The sequence below is a fragment of the Callorhinus ursinus genome, unplaced genomic scaffold (genome assembly GCF_003265705.2).
Source record: "Callorhinus ursinus isolate GAN/ISIS: 27379988/994484 unplaced genomic scaffold, GSC_fseal_2.0 scaffold17, whole genome shotgun sequence".
Lineage (NCBI taxonomy): Eukaryota > Metazoa > Chordata > Mammalia > Carnivora > Otariidae > Callorhinus > Callorhinus ursinus.
The window spans coordinates 3,646,608-3,664,440 of NW_027397079.1; the positions used below are offsets into that span (position 1 = coordinate 3,646,608).

General features: G+C 39.2%; 1 protein-coding gene across 1 annotated transcript in view; it reads right to left on the reverse strand.

Annotated features, from left to right (window-relative positions):
• Positions 1 to 17,833, reverse strand: part of CSMD1 (CUB and Sushi multiple domains 1) — a 2,052,675-nt gene that overhangs the window by 693,903 nt on the left and 1,340,939 nt on the right. The window contains exon 7 of the mRNA XM_073902260.1: positions 7,610 to 7,687. Within this exon, the coding sequence (XP_073758361.1) occupies positions 7,610 to 7,687 (78 nt within the window). The remainder of the gene's footprint in view (positions 1 to 7,609; positions 7,688 to 17,833) is intronic.

The following is a 17,833-nucleotide window of genomic DNA, read 5'->3' on the forward strand; positions in this document are numbered from 1 at the left end:
TGAAATAAAAGAATGCATTCTCTAGTCATCTTGCAAAGTGAGTTTTTCTCTTTAGTTAATCAATTACGCTCCATAATTATATGTTAAAACTATTTAAAAAGCATTTTACTTCCTACTAGGGTTTCACTACAATTTAACCGTCTCTAATCCAATCAAGCTATATCTTGTTTTACATATTTTAATAGATCTTTTTTTTCTGGTTACTTAAGAAATTATATATGTAAATGGCGTGTTAAATAATTGATGAACCACCCACTTCTGCCTCTAGTTACCAGTGATGTTATTCTTCCCCACGTATCCAGACAGCCCTTCCCTTTGTAGCAAGAGTTTCCATAACATTTTAAAAGATATTTTAGCTCCTGCAGTGACAAAGGCCTATTTAGAAACTGCAAGCATAATTTACTTACCTGATTTATGAAGCAATTTATGCAATCTAGTATATTCATGCTATATGGGGATGGATCTTTGTTAAGAAAACAAGGATCTTTAACAATTGCAAAACTCCATATTATTGCATTTTATGATAGAACAAAGTAGATTGGGGCAATTATCCCTTGTGTTTTATTAAACCTTTATACAACTGTTAGAGGTTAATGGGGCTATTATTTTTCCTACTGTCAAAATCTGCTTCAAAGCAAGATCTAGAGCACTTAGTGCCAGAAATCCAGCACAGAGAATAGCAGGCATGGCTTTTTCTGTAGAGCTCTTACAAATCACTGTAGTCTACTGCCATTCAAATAAATCACCCATTAATAACATAGCAAGAAGTTCCCCTAAAAACAAAACCCGATGATGAGTGCCACTGCTGGCAATTTAATAATAAGCATCGTGACTATAACAATATTATTATGAAACAAAACATGGTTTTTGGGGAATGGGTAAAGCAAATTGTGTTAATTTTTGAAGATGACTCCTATGGGGATTAATAGAACAGCATATGCAGGTATGTGGGAAATCATGGCCTGATGAAAATTATTCCAGGGTAAAGTCTCAGGGGTGGGAAGCACACAGCGTCATGGACAGCTGGTAAGATTAAGGGATGAGGGATGATTCTGTTCCCTGGGTAGCCTTGTCTTAGAGGTCATATTAAGTGGACTCTTCAGCATTATTCATTGCCTCACCCCACTCTTCTTCCCTCACCCTTCCCTCGGTCCCAGCCCACCTCCGGCTCTGACTCCGGCAAGCACGCTGGAGAAAGGCTATCCGCCCTTCACCCCATTCTTCAAATGACCTCTCCAAAAGCGGGCATGTCCCACTCAGTAATTCACCGATGGGTGGACTCATTCAGTAGTGGCGGGGAGGAAAAGTCACGTGTCACAGAGTGTTTTCTGACCTCCTAGAGCACAAAATCTGGACTGACAGTGAGATTTCACTACATGCTCTTATCAACTCATAACAGAAACTTGAAAAAAATAATTCCTCACGGTTTTAATGTTTCCTTACATGAAGTGGGTATCATGTTCTAAGAACATAGAATTTTATTCTAATTGAGGTGTCATTCAATTTTTTGAATACATACCATTTTGATGATGTGCATACTTCTCTTTTGACCAATGCCAAGCAAATGTTTATAAATGAGACAGTCAAGTTACCCAGCCATAAAAGAGGTCTAATATAGAAGATCTGGTGACTTGGTTGACATAGCACCTGCCTAACTTGATATTGTTCTACATCCTCTCTTTCTGTAGATTTTTTTTTCTTTCTGTAGATTCTTATTTTTTTATGGGTTGATCTGCTACTATTTGGAAAGAATAAATTTCTGTCTTTACTCAAAGCTTAGTAAATGTTGCTACGTTTATTACAACAATCATTTTTGGATAAATGCTTACAATACTAGAAATAGCAGTAGGCTGTAATTTCCACTCGAGAAGGAACATATTTTGAACAGCCTTAAGCTACTGGTCTTTCCTCAATGTGTGATGACTGAATGCATGAATAAGATGGGAAATACAAAGACATAATTGAAGAAAAATGTGAGCATCACTTTGTCACACTGCTCTACGCTACCACATAACTAGGAAACTCAGTCGTTCAATGCACAAATTTTTGAGCAACTGTTCTGTGCCCATGACTCTGCTAGGTACTTGGTAGATATCAGTGAAGAAAGTAGAAAAAAAACTCTGTCTTCAGGGAGTTTATATTCTAGTAGGGGTAGTAGAGGGACAGGAAATAAAAATACACACATGTATCCATACAAATGTATACACTAAATATACATGCACAGCATAAATATATATGCATGGCGGATATGACATGTTATAAGTGGTACAGAGAAACACAGAGGAAGAAACCAAGAGGGATAAAGTGGTGGGTGGGCAAGATGTATGGAAGTTAGGATGGTCGGTGAAAGTCTTTCAGAGAAGGTAAATTTTGAGAAATGACCTGAAGGAAGGGAGGGAAGAGACTCTTGAGGACAACTGAGAAAACAGAAGAGCAGAGAGAAATGGAAGGTCTGTGGTCTTTATAAAATACCTCCCAACGAGTGGATGGAGGGCAAGGAAAAGAGGAGATAGAGCAGGGAGGTAAGGAGGTCCTGTGGGTCTTCCTAAGGAATTTGAATTTATTGGGGCTGTGATGGAAACCTTTGAAGGGTTTAGAGTAGAATGACTGGAACCTATTGCTGTTTCTCCCAGATGACTCTAGTGATGGTGTGGAAGTCAACCATGGGGAAACAGGCAGACAGGGAGGCTGGATGAGGTTCATGCAGTACTGCATGCCAGGGGCAATGGCAGTTGGGTGGTAAAGAGAAATGGTTGGCCTTTGATGTGTGCTGGGAGAGAGCAGGCTTGATGATCAGGCTCCTGGAGAGAGGACTGGGACCAGGCTGCAGGTCCTGGGTGAGGAAAAGGAACGACCTGGTAAGAGGGAGAGATGCCTATTACGTATGGGCATGGGAATTTGGGGTGGGCAGGTGGATGTCAGAGTCTGGAAATCCAGAGAGAAGTCCAGGATAAGAAAGCAAACAGGTCTCATTCCATTCTAGAAGTGGATCATATAGGAATTGCTTTCCAAATGATGGCAGTTATTGGGATGGCTTGCCTTTTCTTTATCTCTTGTTTTAACCCCATTAATAAGAATTAATGGTTTCTCTTTTCCTTTCCCTTAACTTCCTTCCATTAGTCACTATTTACAAAGAAGGCTGATATGAGAGTCTCTTCTTGGACTGAGTCCTTTGTTTGTGATAACCTTACTAAGCTTAGAATCTGACAAAAAGAAGAAGTTATGTAAGACATAGTTTGATCTTTTTTTTTTTTTGAGCATGTCTGAATATAAGTAGAAAGAGAATGTTACAAACTAGCATATTCCACATGTTCTTAAATTTTTCCAAACTTAAGAAAAATGAAGTCGATGAATGTAGCAATTACAGCGATAAATGGATAAATGCATTATGACCCCAGGCAGATTGAAAATCATTTATAATGCTATATTTTAGAAAATGGATTAAGCAGTCACACTGTGTTAAAAAGGTAACTCAGACGTTATATAGTTGTGATTGTATCTTTAGCTGTATAAAGCAGTGAAGACATCATTTTGCAGTCTCATTCTAAAAACAGAGCTACAGAAGTTTTAAAATTTGCCCTTCCAAATAATTATTTCTGAGACAAAAGAACAGCCAGAGAAAAATGGAACTACTTAGGGTCATCATAGAAGATGATATTCGATCAATTGCTTTTCATTAGCAGGACTGTCTGTTTGGCAACTTGGACTATTTTGCTTCAGGTATTTTTTCTCAAGGTAGAAAAAAAATGATTGTCCATAGAAATAAAGGCAATGAAATAAATGGTTTATAGTCAAATGTAGAAGAATTCTAGGGTCATTTATTTTATAATGTTCCCGGTGTTATTTTTACCCAAGGGCTTATAAGACAACGCATGATATTGTTCAGTTTCTCCACAATGTTTTATTCTATTTTACATTAAATAATGATTCTGCATTTAATGTCCTGCCCTGCTTGGGGATAACTGTTGTGACTCCAGAGGTCAATACACAGCATGGGTCATCAGTTCATCTGAACGACTTAAAACACGCCGATACTGAATTTGTAGTCATTTGTCTTTAACTTTACATGGGGAAAACAATCTCTAGATGCAAAATAACAACCAAAGATTTTGTTGATCCCCTTCCTTACAGATCTTCATATTTTGGAGTTAGAAGGGCACTAACGGATTATCTAGCCTCATGGTTCTCACACTTGGGGTTGCTAAAATTGTATTCCGCCAAGGAGAAAGCCAAGGAAAAGAAGAGGGAGAAGAAACGATGTGTACTGTTTGCCATCATTTAAAAAATAGGCTCTGGCAATTTAATAATCCTTTGGGATTGAGAAGATCCAATCTCAGAATGAAGGAGAGGCCGACATCACTCAGGGAGAGCAAGGAGGATTGCATGGGATGTTCACTAAGCTTATTGCAGATGCCCTTCTGTTGCTTGATGCCCCCATTTATGTTGCAATCTTTTCAAAGCTTAAAATAATTAGAAATTTAGAACAATAGGCAGAATTAATACCTTAATTATCTTGGAGATTTTCTGAAAACATTATTAATCAATAATGAATGAGCCTGATTAAAAAAAATAAACTTCTATGTCATTTAATTCTAACAGTGAATGCAGGAAATCAATTGCCCTCATTATGTAGAGGGCTGAGACATCTCCATAGCTTATGCCACCACCCCACCCTATGTGATTAAGTTTATGCATGTTAAAGATTAATGTGAATTACTAAGGGTTAATTGGTACATGAAATCAGGGCTGGCTGAATAAACTGACGAACATAGTGATTCCAGAGCAAAATTCACAAAAGATTCATCAATTCCATTGAGAAGAGTAGAACAGAGAACGTGTAGGGCTTTTGTTCCACAACAGGGAAAATGAACTTTTTATGTGTATTCCCTTTTTCCTCTAATAGGTAAATAAGTGCTAAGTGCTTGTTAGTTTGGGCTATCTGAGGATGAGGAAGCGCAATGCGTAATTCCTTGCAGGGCGGCAGCTGGGGAGGTGTTCCCTGAGGAGAACTCTGCTCTCACAGAGTTCATCTTGGACCAAATGTATAATCAAGGCAAGTCTAGGAAGAAAATGCACACTGGCCTAGAAGGAGATGTGCTAAAGAGGCTGGAATCCAGACCATGTGATATATCCAGACATATGCACTGTTTATTTTCTTTTTTTTTTTAAAGATTTTATTTATTTATTTGACAGAGTGAGACAGTGAGAGAGGGAACACAAGCAGCGGGAGTGGGAGAGGGAGAAGCAGGCTTCCTGCTGAGCAGGGAGCCCGATGTGGGGCTCGATCCCAGGACCCTGGGATCATGACCTGAGCCAAAGGCAGATGCGAAACGACTGAGCCACCCAGGCACCCCTGAATTGTTTATTTTCAAATGAAACAATGGGTTATCTGTTTTTAACCTAAGTACCAGCTACCATAGATTGGTATAAACTTTCTTAATGTTCAACTTATAAAATCCTTACTTACTCTTGCTATTAAACACGGTACATCTGACATCATTTCAGCACTGTCATGATCTAACTGCTATCATGATATCAGCCTTCCATCATTAAACCTCGAGTCCCTTGAGGTCGTCTGTCACATACATCCTTCCTTTTCTCTAGCCAGGGCTTCTGTCTCTCTTCCTAGCACTTGGTTAGCCATGGATCGATACTGTTAGAAGGCATGACTCCTTGCCTTGTCTAGTGGTTTTGTTCCTTTGCTTCTTTTCAAACACCTGAATCTCTGGGTAGTTTGCCCTCTGTGGTTGACCAGAATCTTGAGCAGTTTCTAACATCTTCAACAGGGTCCCAACAGGAAACAAAGCCACTCTGGAGGAGAATCATATAAGGCAGGATTACTTACAAAGGGGCTGTTTATATGAGAGTAAATCCAGAGATGCCACCAGGCATAGTATGGGTACTCACGACATCCAGAATTAGAAGTTAACAATAAAAAATATTAAAACTTTATTATTAAAACCCTTCCCTTCTTCCTCTGCTCTTCAGTTGTTTTCTGCCTTCCTTTGGATTCCATCCTTATTTTTTTAGTCCAATTTAATTTGAATGACACTTTCCATGATTATCAAACAGAAAGTCTAGTGAAAATATTTACAGATTGATTTGTGTGGGGGGGGCGGTGCCTAAGGGCCTGAGTTAGTCAGAGTTTAGGGAATCCACCATAAGTTAGTCAGAGTTTAGGGAATCCACCTTCCGATAGACTAAATCTTTGCACCTCTCAAAATTGTTTCATTGAGATCCCAACCCCTGGTGTGATGGTGCTTGGAGGTGGACCTTTGGAAGGTAAGTAGGTCATGAGCTGGAGCCCTCATGATGGGATTAGTGCCCTTATAAAAAGAGACAGGACATGCTCTCTTTGTTATGATAGCCTGAAAGATCTAAGACACGCCCTGTATTTGACACCTACATCCTAGGAGCCTGTGTCTACTTCTCTGTCTTTTTCAAGTGCCAGGGAATAGGGTCATCACACAGTCAATGGACCATTGTTACATAAACAATGAGTAGGACACCATAGAATAGGGATATTGAGAAAGCAGAGGTAGGTCAACGTACAAAGTGATTTTTAAAAGATGTATATTGTTGTTTATTTTTATTTATTAGTTTTTGTGGAATATTTGTCATGGATAAAACTTCCTGCAGAAGCCCAATATCATAAGAATAAAAATAGAGTTGGTTGAGCTGCAGGAGCAACAGATGTCCACCCTGAGCTTCCGCTTCTACTAAATGCTGGGTGGTGGAAAAGAGATAAAATGCATGGATCCCAAACCCTGCATAAGGAGCCCCAAGAGAGCAGGTAAGTAGGGACACTAAAAGAAATCACCAGGAAAGAACAGAAAAGACAAGCTGACAGCTTGAACATCTTAAAAATACCATGGTGCATGGGAAAGGATGGCCCCGGAAAAACACCCACCTGGGTACAGGCTGATGGAGCTTGCTGGTCTTCATTTAGTGGGACAAGCAAAACCACAGTGAACTGTGATAAAGTAAATGCTGTAACAAAGGTAGGGACATGGCACCAGGGAAACAAAACCAGGGAAGAGCTAACTGCTTGGGAGAGTCTGCGAAGGCTTCAAAGGCATCGGGGGGAGGCTCCAAGCATTGCTTAGGGGTTCTGCATTCAGTGGAAGGAGAGAGAACACTTCTGGTAGTGAAGCTATTTTATTCTTCAGACCAGTTCTTCAGAACATTTTAATAGGAAAATGATAAGACCAGACATCTATATCCCACACATCAATCAATCGGTGTGTGTGGTATATACAGGAATGAGGAGGGAAACTGGGATCAAAACATCTGACAGGGGAACACTTACTTATAGGAGAAATAGGAAGGTCCAGCCTCACAGTGACCGAGGAGGACACAGCATGAAGATCAATTTGAGATACATTTAGGAGATTCATTTAGGAGACTGTCAACATGACGTTCTTCCCCAACATGGGAAAGCCAGTGCATATTCTTTCTTTCAGAAAATACTTTTAGAGGTAGAAAAGTAGCAAGAGATGAAGTGAGAAAAGCAGTTTATAGAATTACTTCTCCAGAACCCATCCGTTCTCTTCTCTGTGTCCCCCCAACTGACATATCAATCCTCATATAAAAAGAAAGAAAGACTTACAGACAGAGTTTTTATGGCTACTGTCCTTGCTGGGCATCATCTTGACTCCTCTGGACTTCAGTTCAATTGCCTTTTTCACTGAAAGAAACCAAATAAAGCCATTAGTAGGTAAGACTCAAAGAGATACCATAAAATAGTGCTTTATCCTCATAGCATTTCCAGTCACGACTGCTTGCCTACTAAGCTCCGGAAAATGGGACACGTTCTAAGAGGTTAATAATGCAAAGAAAATGAAGTATAAAAGCTTGTGAATAATTAATGCAAGGCCATCAAACAGCAAGATCATATCTTATAACAGCAGTGTCAGAAGCTAGAAATAATATGTGATACAGTTTAGCTTCTCCATCTGAACTTATTCACCACTAGCAATGGCAAGTCTAGAAATCATGATCATTCCAAGTACTCAGGGGGATTGCTCTCTCAATGTATGTGTAGTGACTATAGAGCTTTCTAAATTTGCTACATTCAGGATAATTTTTAGAAATATTCAATAAAATGTTAAATCAAAGAATGCCTATCCTTCCAGATGCTTATTACCTATAGACAGCATTAAAAAAAAAAAGCATATATGAGATTAGTTTCCAAAGTCATAGTTCTCAGGCTTAAATTTAAGTAATTTAATTATTGTCTGTCCTATATGAGACATTTAAAGAAGTTCCACTTTTCTGGCCATTTATGGAATAAAAAAGTGAGGAGGCATTTATAGGAAGAAACTAGAAAATAATATTTTAGTTTAAACATTTAATGTTTTAAATATTAAAATTGTATTATTGTAATTTACATTAAAATATTTTAATAATATTTATATTAAATAGATTTAATATTTGATTTAAACAGTTATGATTTACATAAATGAGCCTGGACCTAGAGTAGCTGAAAGCACACAGACCTGATTTCGAATCTTTGCTAACAACTTGGTAGCTATGTGGTCTGGATAAGTTACTTAACTCAGAGTATCTGTAAAGTGGCTATGGTGGTTAATTTTATGTGTCAGCTTGACTGGGTTACCGAGTGTCCAGATACTTGAAACAGTATTCTAGGAGCTTCTGTGGGAGTGTTTTTTAAATGTGATTAACATTTTGATCAACTGGGGCACCTGGGTAGCTCAGTCAGTTAAGCGTCCGACTCTTGATTCCAGCTCAGATCATGATCTCAGGGTTATGAGATTGAGCCCCACATTGGGCTCCATGCTCAGCATGGAGTCTGCTTGGAATTCTCTCTCTCCCACTGTCCCTCCTCCCATTCTAAATAAATAAATCAATGAATAAATAAATAAATAATCTTAAAAATTTACTCAACTGAGAAAGCAAATTGCTCTCCCTAATGTGGGTGGGCCATATCTAATCAGTAGAAGGCCAGAATAGAAAAAAATGCTGACATTCTCCTGAATAGGAAAGAATTCTTCCAGCTTGCCTGCGTACATATTGGGATATTAGTTTCTTGTTTTTTTTTTTTTTTTCTGCTTTAAAATTAAAACTGAACCATCAGATCTTCCTGGGTCCTGAGCCTGCCAGCCTTTGGACTGGGACTACAGCTCCTCGGTTCTTCTCTAGCTTACCCGCTCACTCTGTGGATCTGGGGACTTCTCAGCTTCCATAATTGTGAGAGCTAGTATTTATAAAAAATCATACACATCCTATTGGTTCTGATTCTCTTGAGAGCCCTAATACAGTGGGCATGCTGATCTCAAAAGCAGAGGCACAAACACTGTGTTGGAAGGTTTAGATGTTCAGGGTAGTGGACGACTGTGAACACAGTAGACTCAGTCCATGATGGTGTTTGCTGTTACTTTCCTATCTCTGTGGTCACGTTTGCCCTCACTGTGGCCCCAGGAATTGTCCTCTGGGATTGTCCTTCCGCGGCTGATGTCACTGAACCTCTGTTCTCTCTCCACTCTGCCACCATCTGGCCACTGGATTTTCTGAGCCTCTGGCTATCAGTTCTGTGCAGCTCTGCTTCTCAGAGTCCCACATCCCACTTCTCACCTCACTCTTCACCAGGACGTTGGCTAACAGCTTACATTTTGGGAAGCCTCTTCAAACACTATGGCTTTTAATTCTCACACAACTCAGGTATGTCTTATGCAGATCTTTACTCATATTAGGAAACCAGGAAACCAAGGCTCACAGATTTGTTGAAAGTGCACAGGGGGTAAGATGTGTGACTTGGATACAGATCTCACTCAGAACCCAAGACCCTTTTTGTGCTCTGCCAGCTCGAGTGTGGAGGGCACAAAGTTAGAGACCCCCTAACAGGAAGGAAGCTGAACAATGAAGACAGCCTTGCACCTGGCCTTCGAAATCACCTGAGTGTCACCAAAGTTGAAGGAAAAGCATAGTCTATGGATACTTTTACTTTTTTTCCTTTCTGAGATAGAATAAAAGCTGATTCTCCCTCATTTCCCACCTTCCCCTTAAAAAGCAAGATTTTACATTTGAGGAAAGAGCCAATCCCCCGATGTTGGCATCGACAACACCTTTCCAGGTGGAAGGCACCTTTGGAAATACCTCCACAGAGGACAGAATCACAGGAAGTTGATTTGGAAGGAATGGGGAGTGCTGGCCACTGAGCAGATTTAGGATTTGGGATTTGGGAGCGGCCAAGACAAAGCTGCCATCAGATGGGTAAAGTGAGGGGTGGCGGCTTTCACCAAGGCTGAGATGCACAACAACCACAGGTAGGATATAGTGGCAGGGTATCTGGACATTTAGGATCTGGCACTAGGGCAATGAGAATAAGGCAAGGTCAGCTCTGGTGGTGATCCTTGATGGGCTATCTATAGGCTGCTGGGACAGTAGACACGGGGAGTGGGGTACAGGAGGACTGATGAGTACTCTTGTGATGGGGACGCACCAGCCTGAGATCCTGTGGGATGTTGTGTGACCCAGTGTGTGGCAGAAAAGGGGAGGCACTTGGGAGGAACCGACACTGGATGTCCACCAGCCAAGAGAAAAGAGGACTCCTGTCAGATATGATTGTAGGTAGGTACAGTCACTATTGACCTTTACTTTGGAACCAATTCATCACCATTATACCAACACAATGGCAAGTTGGTACTATTTCTACCTAAAGGACTCTTGAATCATTTTTTTCAAAATGTTCCTATTCCCATGATCTCTTTTCGATGATCCTACATGTTTACTGGGATATGGAGATTGCAAGCCTTCCCCTCTTGGCATAATCCAAAGGGGTCTGGCCTTGAACTTTGAATCCTACCCCACTCACATGATCATGTAACCTGACAAATCACTTAAATATCATAAACTCAGTTGTTGGAACTTTTCAATGAGCGTGAGTCCCTTTTCTGTGAATTTCACAAGGTGAATGGGGGGGGAAGGAAAGTAGTTTATAGACTTTGAAGAGCTATTCCCAACAGTGTGGATGAGAAATGAGGAAATTAGCCCACCATGTTTATGTGGCTCAAGCAGGTCATTACGGCCAATGCCCTAGTCAGACCATGGGACTCCTGATGGTGCAGCCATTCCTGGTGGACGTGGAATGTGCCACAAAGATGCCCCTTCATGAAAGGACTGGCCAGGGGGTAGTGTCTGCTGTCAATCTCTTGCAGGGAATTCTTAGCTCCAGACAGCCACCCCCCACCCACCCACTGCAGTCATACTTCCCGGGACAGACCACACTAAAGACTAATGCACAAGAATGTATACAAGTCCAGAAGGACAATGACAACTGCAAGCACCCTGTGACTCCCTGAGGCTGTTTAGGACCTCCAGGAAGCCCAGGATTGCTGCTTTCTCCTCCTTCCAAGGATGCTAATCCCAAAGGGTATCCCCCACTGAGCATCCTGCTCCCTAACCTCCAACTGTCCAGGGGAGAACCAAAGGTAGGCATCAGGAGTCAGTCTTCTCCTCCCTGCTCCCTCCTCATCTGCCCTTTTCCTCATCCTTAGCTCTGTGGGATGGGAAAACAAGGTGTAGCCCTGCTCTTACCACGGTGCTGTTGGCTGCAGTGATCTGGTCTGCCAGACTCCCTGGAACGATGTCTCAATTTGAACTGGTGAATGCCTTTGTGTGTGTCACCCATCATAACCACTCACTGTTTTGTGCTGAAATAACTTTGTCTTTAAGTTACTCAGGAGAGAGGAGATGAATGCACAATAAATAATGAACAGAAGGGTCAATGGGAAATAATAAAGAGAATAAAACTAAAGCAAATATCACCCAAAATAAACAGAACAAAGAGGACTCAACGCACTCAGTAAATAAAGAGAAATAAAAAGAGTAGCTTTCAGGGTATCTAAATATACAGGACAGATCTGGGAGTCTGATAGATTCTGGAATTTCTCAAATAAGTATATGTAGTTGTGTGAAGCTAAATCCACCAAGGGCTTTTTTTTTTTCCCCAATAAGATGGTGATGCGCTGCTGAAGACCGTCTGCTGCACTCAGTCCTGATTTGTTTCAAATCACTGGGTCTTCTGATTACACAGCACTGGTTCTTGGCAACACTGTCAAGAAATGCACATTGACTTGTGCATCCTCCAAGGCTCCCTCCTCTCATGGTCCCCTCTTTGCCACCATCCAGGGTCCTCCTACTCCTCCCCCAGCTCCCCACAGAACTGGACCCTCACCAGGAAAGATGCAGGAGGCGAGGGAGAGAGTAGGGCAGGAAGATGGGGGCTTCTCCAGAAAGATGACTCACCCAGGACAAACCCTGCCAAAAGCCTGAGGTTGTCTGTGGATAAAAGTGTTTAGCCCATTCATTTTCAAGTCTTAGAATGAATCATCAAATCACATTTCCTGATTGATAACAATACTAATTCTTGGGTCAACCGTAGATGTATGGAATCAGAAACTCCGGAGCTAGACCTGGTCTTCAACTTCCATATTTTTAGCACAGCTACTCAGTTTTGCTTTTTTATTTTTTATTTTGTTTTCCTTCCTCTTCGTTAGTTTATTTTTGGGGGGAAGAGACAGCTGGATAAATGCTAACATTAGAGTCTGAGACTCACTGGTCTATCTTGCTTCAGAACGTTTCTCAGTAATTCAGATTCTATGGCCTCAAATAGATATCATCAGTCCCTCCTTTCTTATAAGGACATTTAAGAACGTGAAAAATTCTAGGGACAATATTTGCAGATTAAGGGTAGAAAAGATTGAAAAAGAGCAACAGCAAGGATATGTTATTTTGTTTCATTTGTTCGCCCTTTTTGTTTTCTCTTTCACTATAATCTCTCAGGGTTTGGTTAAACCTCACTTCAGGTAGTTTGGAAATTGGAGAGAACCACCACCATATTGAAATGACAATGGTTTTTCATAACCATGTTTAAAGTGGCAATAAGGTGGTACTGTTTCTACATAATGCAACTGCTCTCTCTGTCCTTTTCAAAGGGACCATCCTTCCCATCCTGTGTCCATGACTGAGTCCTAATCAAGCTCAGTCCTGTATGCTTCCCAGGTTCCCTTCCCCTGTCCCCAGCAGGGGAAATCACGGAGGTTCTCATGCTTATTAGACCTGTATTAGGAAGTCAAGGCTTATCTTCTATGACTGATATCCATGGAGCTTCCTGTACCAGCGTCTAAAACAGTGCTTTACCTGTAATGGAGAGCTCAGATCACTTCAAATAAGTAAAAGAAATGCAAAATTGTTTCACACAAAATTAATTTACTAAATACAGGATCAGACACTATTGAGAAATCTCACAAATCACAGAAGAAATTGTTTCATACATACACATCAACTATGGACACATCTGAAGAACTCAAGGTTTGCAATTAAAAATATAAACCCTCTTTATTGCACTTATTATTGACTTGGGATTATCATAATTTCATTAATTTTATTAATTTAATATAAAAGTATATATAATATATATAGGTATATAAAACACTTAAGTATATAACATGTATACAAATCAAACTATTTGAGTTTCTTATTGTCAGAAATATTCTTGTTCTGTTGGTTTTGCAATTATTTAATCAATAGGTTTTTATTAAATTTGATAAGTAAGCAATTCTATCCTATAGGCTATTAATCTTCTGTATCTATGTTGTCTTTTTATATTGTCCCCTTAGTAAATATGATTTATTTCAAATTTCATTTTTTATGTCAATTTTTCTTGAATTGGTAGGAACAGCATTCTTTAAAAAATTGTTTTGGTTCATGGGTTGTTTGGAACATTTTTTTGTTTAGAAAAACTAAACTTGGATTATCTCAGGGTTTTGTCAATCTTTTTGAAGAGAAAAATGAATGTTTTGAAAGTAATTTATCTTGAGAAATTCTAGTGGCTTGCCTGATTTTATTGTAAATCTCACTTTTTCCCCTAAGAACGTTTATACCCTATTTTTTTTAGAAATGCTTTGAAAATATTCAATTGTTTCATTAATAGATGTAATCACCTACCACCCCCAGCCAAATTATTTAACATTTCTTCATTAGATTTCATTGTCTTTTATAATGAGCGCTCAAAATTCAAACCACTTTAAACACACATTAAAAAATTATTTATTTTTATTTTATTTTATTTTATTTTAAAGATTTTATTTATTTATTTGACAGAGAGAGACACACAGAGAGATGGAACACAAGCAGGGGGAGTGGGAGAGGGAGAAGCAGGCTTCCCGCGGAGCAGGGAGCCCAATGGGGGGTTTGATCCCAGGACCCCGGGATCATGACCTGAGCTGAAGGCAGACACTTAACCAACTGAACCACCCAAGTGCCCCTAAAAAAATTTTAAACTACAAAGCAAAATGCTTCCAAAGTTAAAAAACCTAAGAATCACTAAAAATCTAAGTATTGACTCAATTTCCTATTGTTGGTTAATTATTAATGTATGGTTTGTGTGGACACTGATAAACATCAGTGTAACCATATACTCTAATTATGGCTGTTATAATAGAGGATGGAGCCATTCTCCTGTCTAAAACCAGAATCTCCACATCCACACTAGAGTCAGCATCAGAAAACACAGTACCATAATTTTTCCTCCTTTTGCATAATCTTTTTTTTTTCTTTTCTGCTGGATCAATTACATTACCATGCAAACATGTTGTTTCACTTTGCTTCACATCCTTATAGACCGAACAAAACAAAGGAGCAACAAGAAAGTAAGTATGCAAACAGACTGAAGAGTTCAATGGTCCACATTCCCCTATAGAGGCCATGGTCCCTGTTCTGTCCTTTCCTGGGGAGCAGGGAGAAGAAAGTCCTCAAATGAACTGTTATATTGATAGAGTAGCCTCCCCACCCCCTTACCTGTGGGAATAGTTCTGAGATCCCAGGGGATACCTGAAATGGTGGATAGCACAGAACCCTATCCAATCTATGATTTGTCCTACATGCACACACCTATAATAAAATGTAATTTGTAAATTAGGTGCTGGAAGAGCTTAACAAGAATAACTAATAATCCAATAGAATAGTGATACCAATATAAAGTTACGTGAATGTGTTCTTTCTCTCTCTCAAGGCATCTTATTGTTCTGTACTCACCCCTCCTGTGACAAGGTGGCATGATAAAATGCCTGGGTCCAGAGATCAAGGGACACTAATGATGTAGGGGCTGTGACCTAGGCTGCTGGTGATGTTTGAGGGTTCCTGAGGAGGAGGAGCCTCTGTTCCCCCCCGCTCCGCTCAGCTCCCCGGGGGACAGAGACCAGAAAGCCAGGCTCCAGAGAAGGGGGACTGCTGTGTCCCCTCCCATACTCTCTGGAATCTGAAATCAGCCCTGAACAAGGTGATCTGTATGTTCCCTGTCCCTAAATCTTTTGGTGATTTCCACTAGCACTCCCCCACTGTCATGGTGATAAGAGTCAGCTCCTGCAGCACACGGGGCTCCCTCATCCCCCAGAGCACACACTCTCTGGCTGTCCTCCCCAACCTACTGGCCACTCCTTGTCCCCAGGCTTCCTGGCTTATTGTCTTGGACTTAAACTTTCCCTGTAACTCCCTTGACCACATGTCTAACAGAGATATTGAAGCCATGGACTAAAATATCATTACTGTAATGTTATTATTACCGAGTAATAATTTTTAAAATCAATACGCATTTGACACTGTGCAAAGTGCTGTATATGCATCCTATTTTATCTCATCGCAATGTTTTAAGACTTACGCCATGATTACAATCTTTTCCAGCAAAATATCGAGTCACAATGAGGTTAAATAATGTATCCTAGGTTACGCAGCTTGAGCGAAGCTATTATTGGTGTTGATACTTGATTCTAGAGCTGATGCTACCTCCTTTATAAATTATACCACTTACTTTAACCACACTGTACAATTCAAATTTTTCTTTTTATAAACATTTTGTTATTATATCATAAGATGTAATACTTAAACATTTGTGTATTAGTAGACATGTATTTTTTTAAAGATTTTTGTTTATTTATTTGTCAGAGAGAGCATGAGCACAAGCTGGGGGAAGGTCAGAGGGAAAGGTATAGGCTGACTCCCTGCCGAGCAAGGAGCCCAATGCAGGGCTCCATCCCAGGGCCCTGGGATCATGACCTGAGCCAAAGGCAGACGCCTGACCAACTAAGCTACCCAGGCTTCCCTAGACATGTCTTCTTATAATATTAAATTTTCCAAAATCAGAATGTGATTTGATCTTTAAGTAATTACTGAAGAAATCTTTTAATGAGCTTGTATGTTAGTTGCTTAAACTTCAATGTCTGTTAATATCAATCCTATTATAACAAAAGATATGCACAGAATCACACACACACATTAGTTTTCCTTTCCCAGAGAATGTTTTTATGATTGAGTAGTATGTGGACATGTTAGAAAATTTGGGAAAACCTAAAAATTATCAGAAAGAAAACAAAAGTGACTGAAAAAATATCACCTAAAGATGACCACTGTTTTTACTTTTTATGTATATCCAACCCTATTTATGTGCATTGCATATGTAAGTTAGTAGGGGTATAGAGGTAAAGACACACATATGATATTAACAGAATACAAATAACCCTGTAAATGCATTTTAATCTGCTTTTATGACTGCTTTCAGCATTTTTCCTTGTCATTACATAGTTTATTTTTTAACTCAGATTTACTGAGGTCACTGAATAGTTTTGAAAAAAAATGCTTTCCATATATTTAGTTCCTTTATGATCAGACATTAGCTTTTTCTCACTTCTTACAATTGTATATAACATCTACACCTTTTGACCATATCAGCAAGCTCTGACCACTTTCATGGAATAAATTGCTAGAATTAATATTCTTTAATCAAGGCTCTTAATCTATAGTATTAAACCGATTTTTAGAAAAACCGTACCAGTTTATTTCAGCAGTTTATTTAAGAATATCTTGACTATAACACCTTTGCCAATGTTGAATTTTAGCATAAAAAAGAAAATGTTTACTAACTTGGCAGTTGAAAATGCTATCCATTTTACATGCATTTAAATTAATGAAGGTGCTCAGTCATTTGTTCTTTGAGATAAATCTTACTATCATTATCTCATGTTCCATGCATTATTTTATGGGGAGTTTGTTACTACTATATATAATATATATATTATATATATAAAATATATATTATGTATATATACATACTACTATATATACTACTACATATATAGTATATATATACTATAATTATGTATATACTATATATATACACACATATTATACATATATATTAATATATATATATATAAATCTAGAAATAATTGTTGTCCTTTCTATATTCGATTATTTTGCCAGTAGCTCTCTTTATAAGTTTGCCCATACCTAGATACTCCTACATTTTCTCTTAGATTTTTTGATGTCCTTGGACACGGACACTAACACCCAAGTTTTAGGAACTGCCTACTCAAATTTCATTGTTATTGTTCTTGGCTTTCATCAGCCAGGATCCTTTCTTTGTTGGAGAAATCATCTTTTCTAAGGTTGGTGTTGTAAGTGATCTTTTGCACCTGAAAAATCTGAGCTATTTATTCACTATACTTTACAATGTTCAAAGACTGATTATTGACATGTTTTCTTGGTTGGCTATCAGAATATCTTAGTCTAATGTCACTTAACAGCACTATTAAATTGGAAGAGAAATCTTTCCTATGTGAAGTTATATTATTGCACCAATGATCATGTCTAGGGAGTCCAAGGATACAAGAGTGGAGAAGGAAGGCATACCAATTGGAGAGATTCTGGAGAAAGGGAGAAGATGAAGAAGGAAAAGAAGAATGACGAAAAAAAGTAGAAGAAGGAAAAGGAGAAGAAGAAGAAGAAGAAGAAGAAGAAGAAGAAGAAGAAGAAGAAG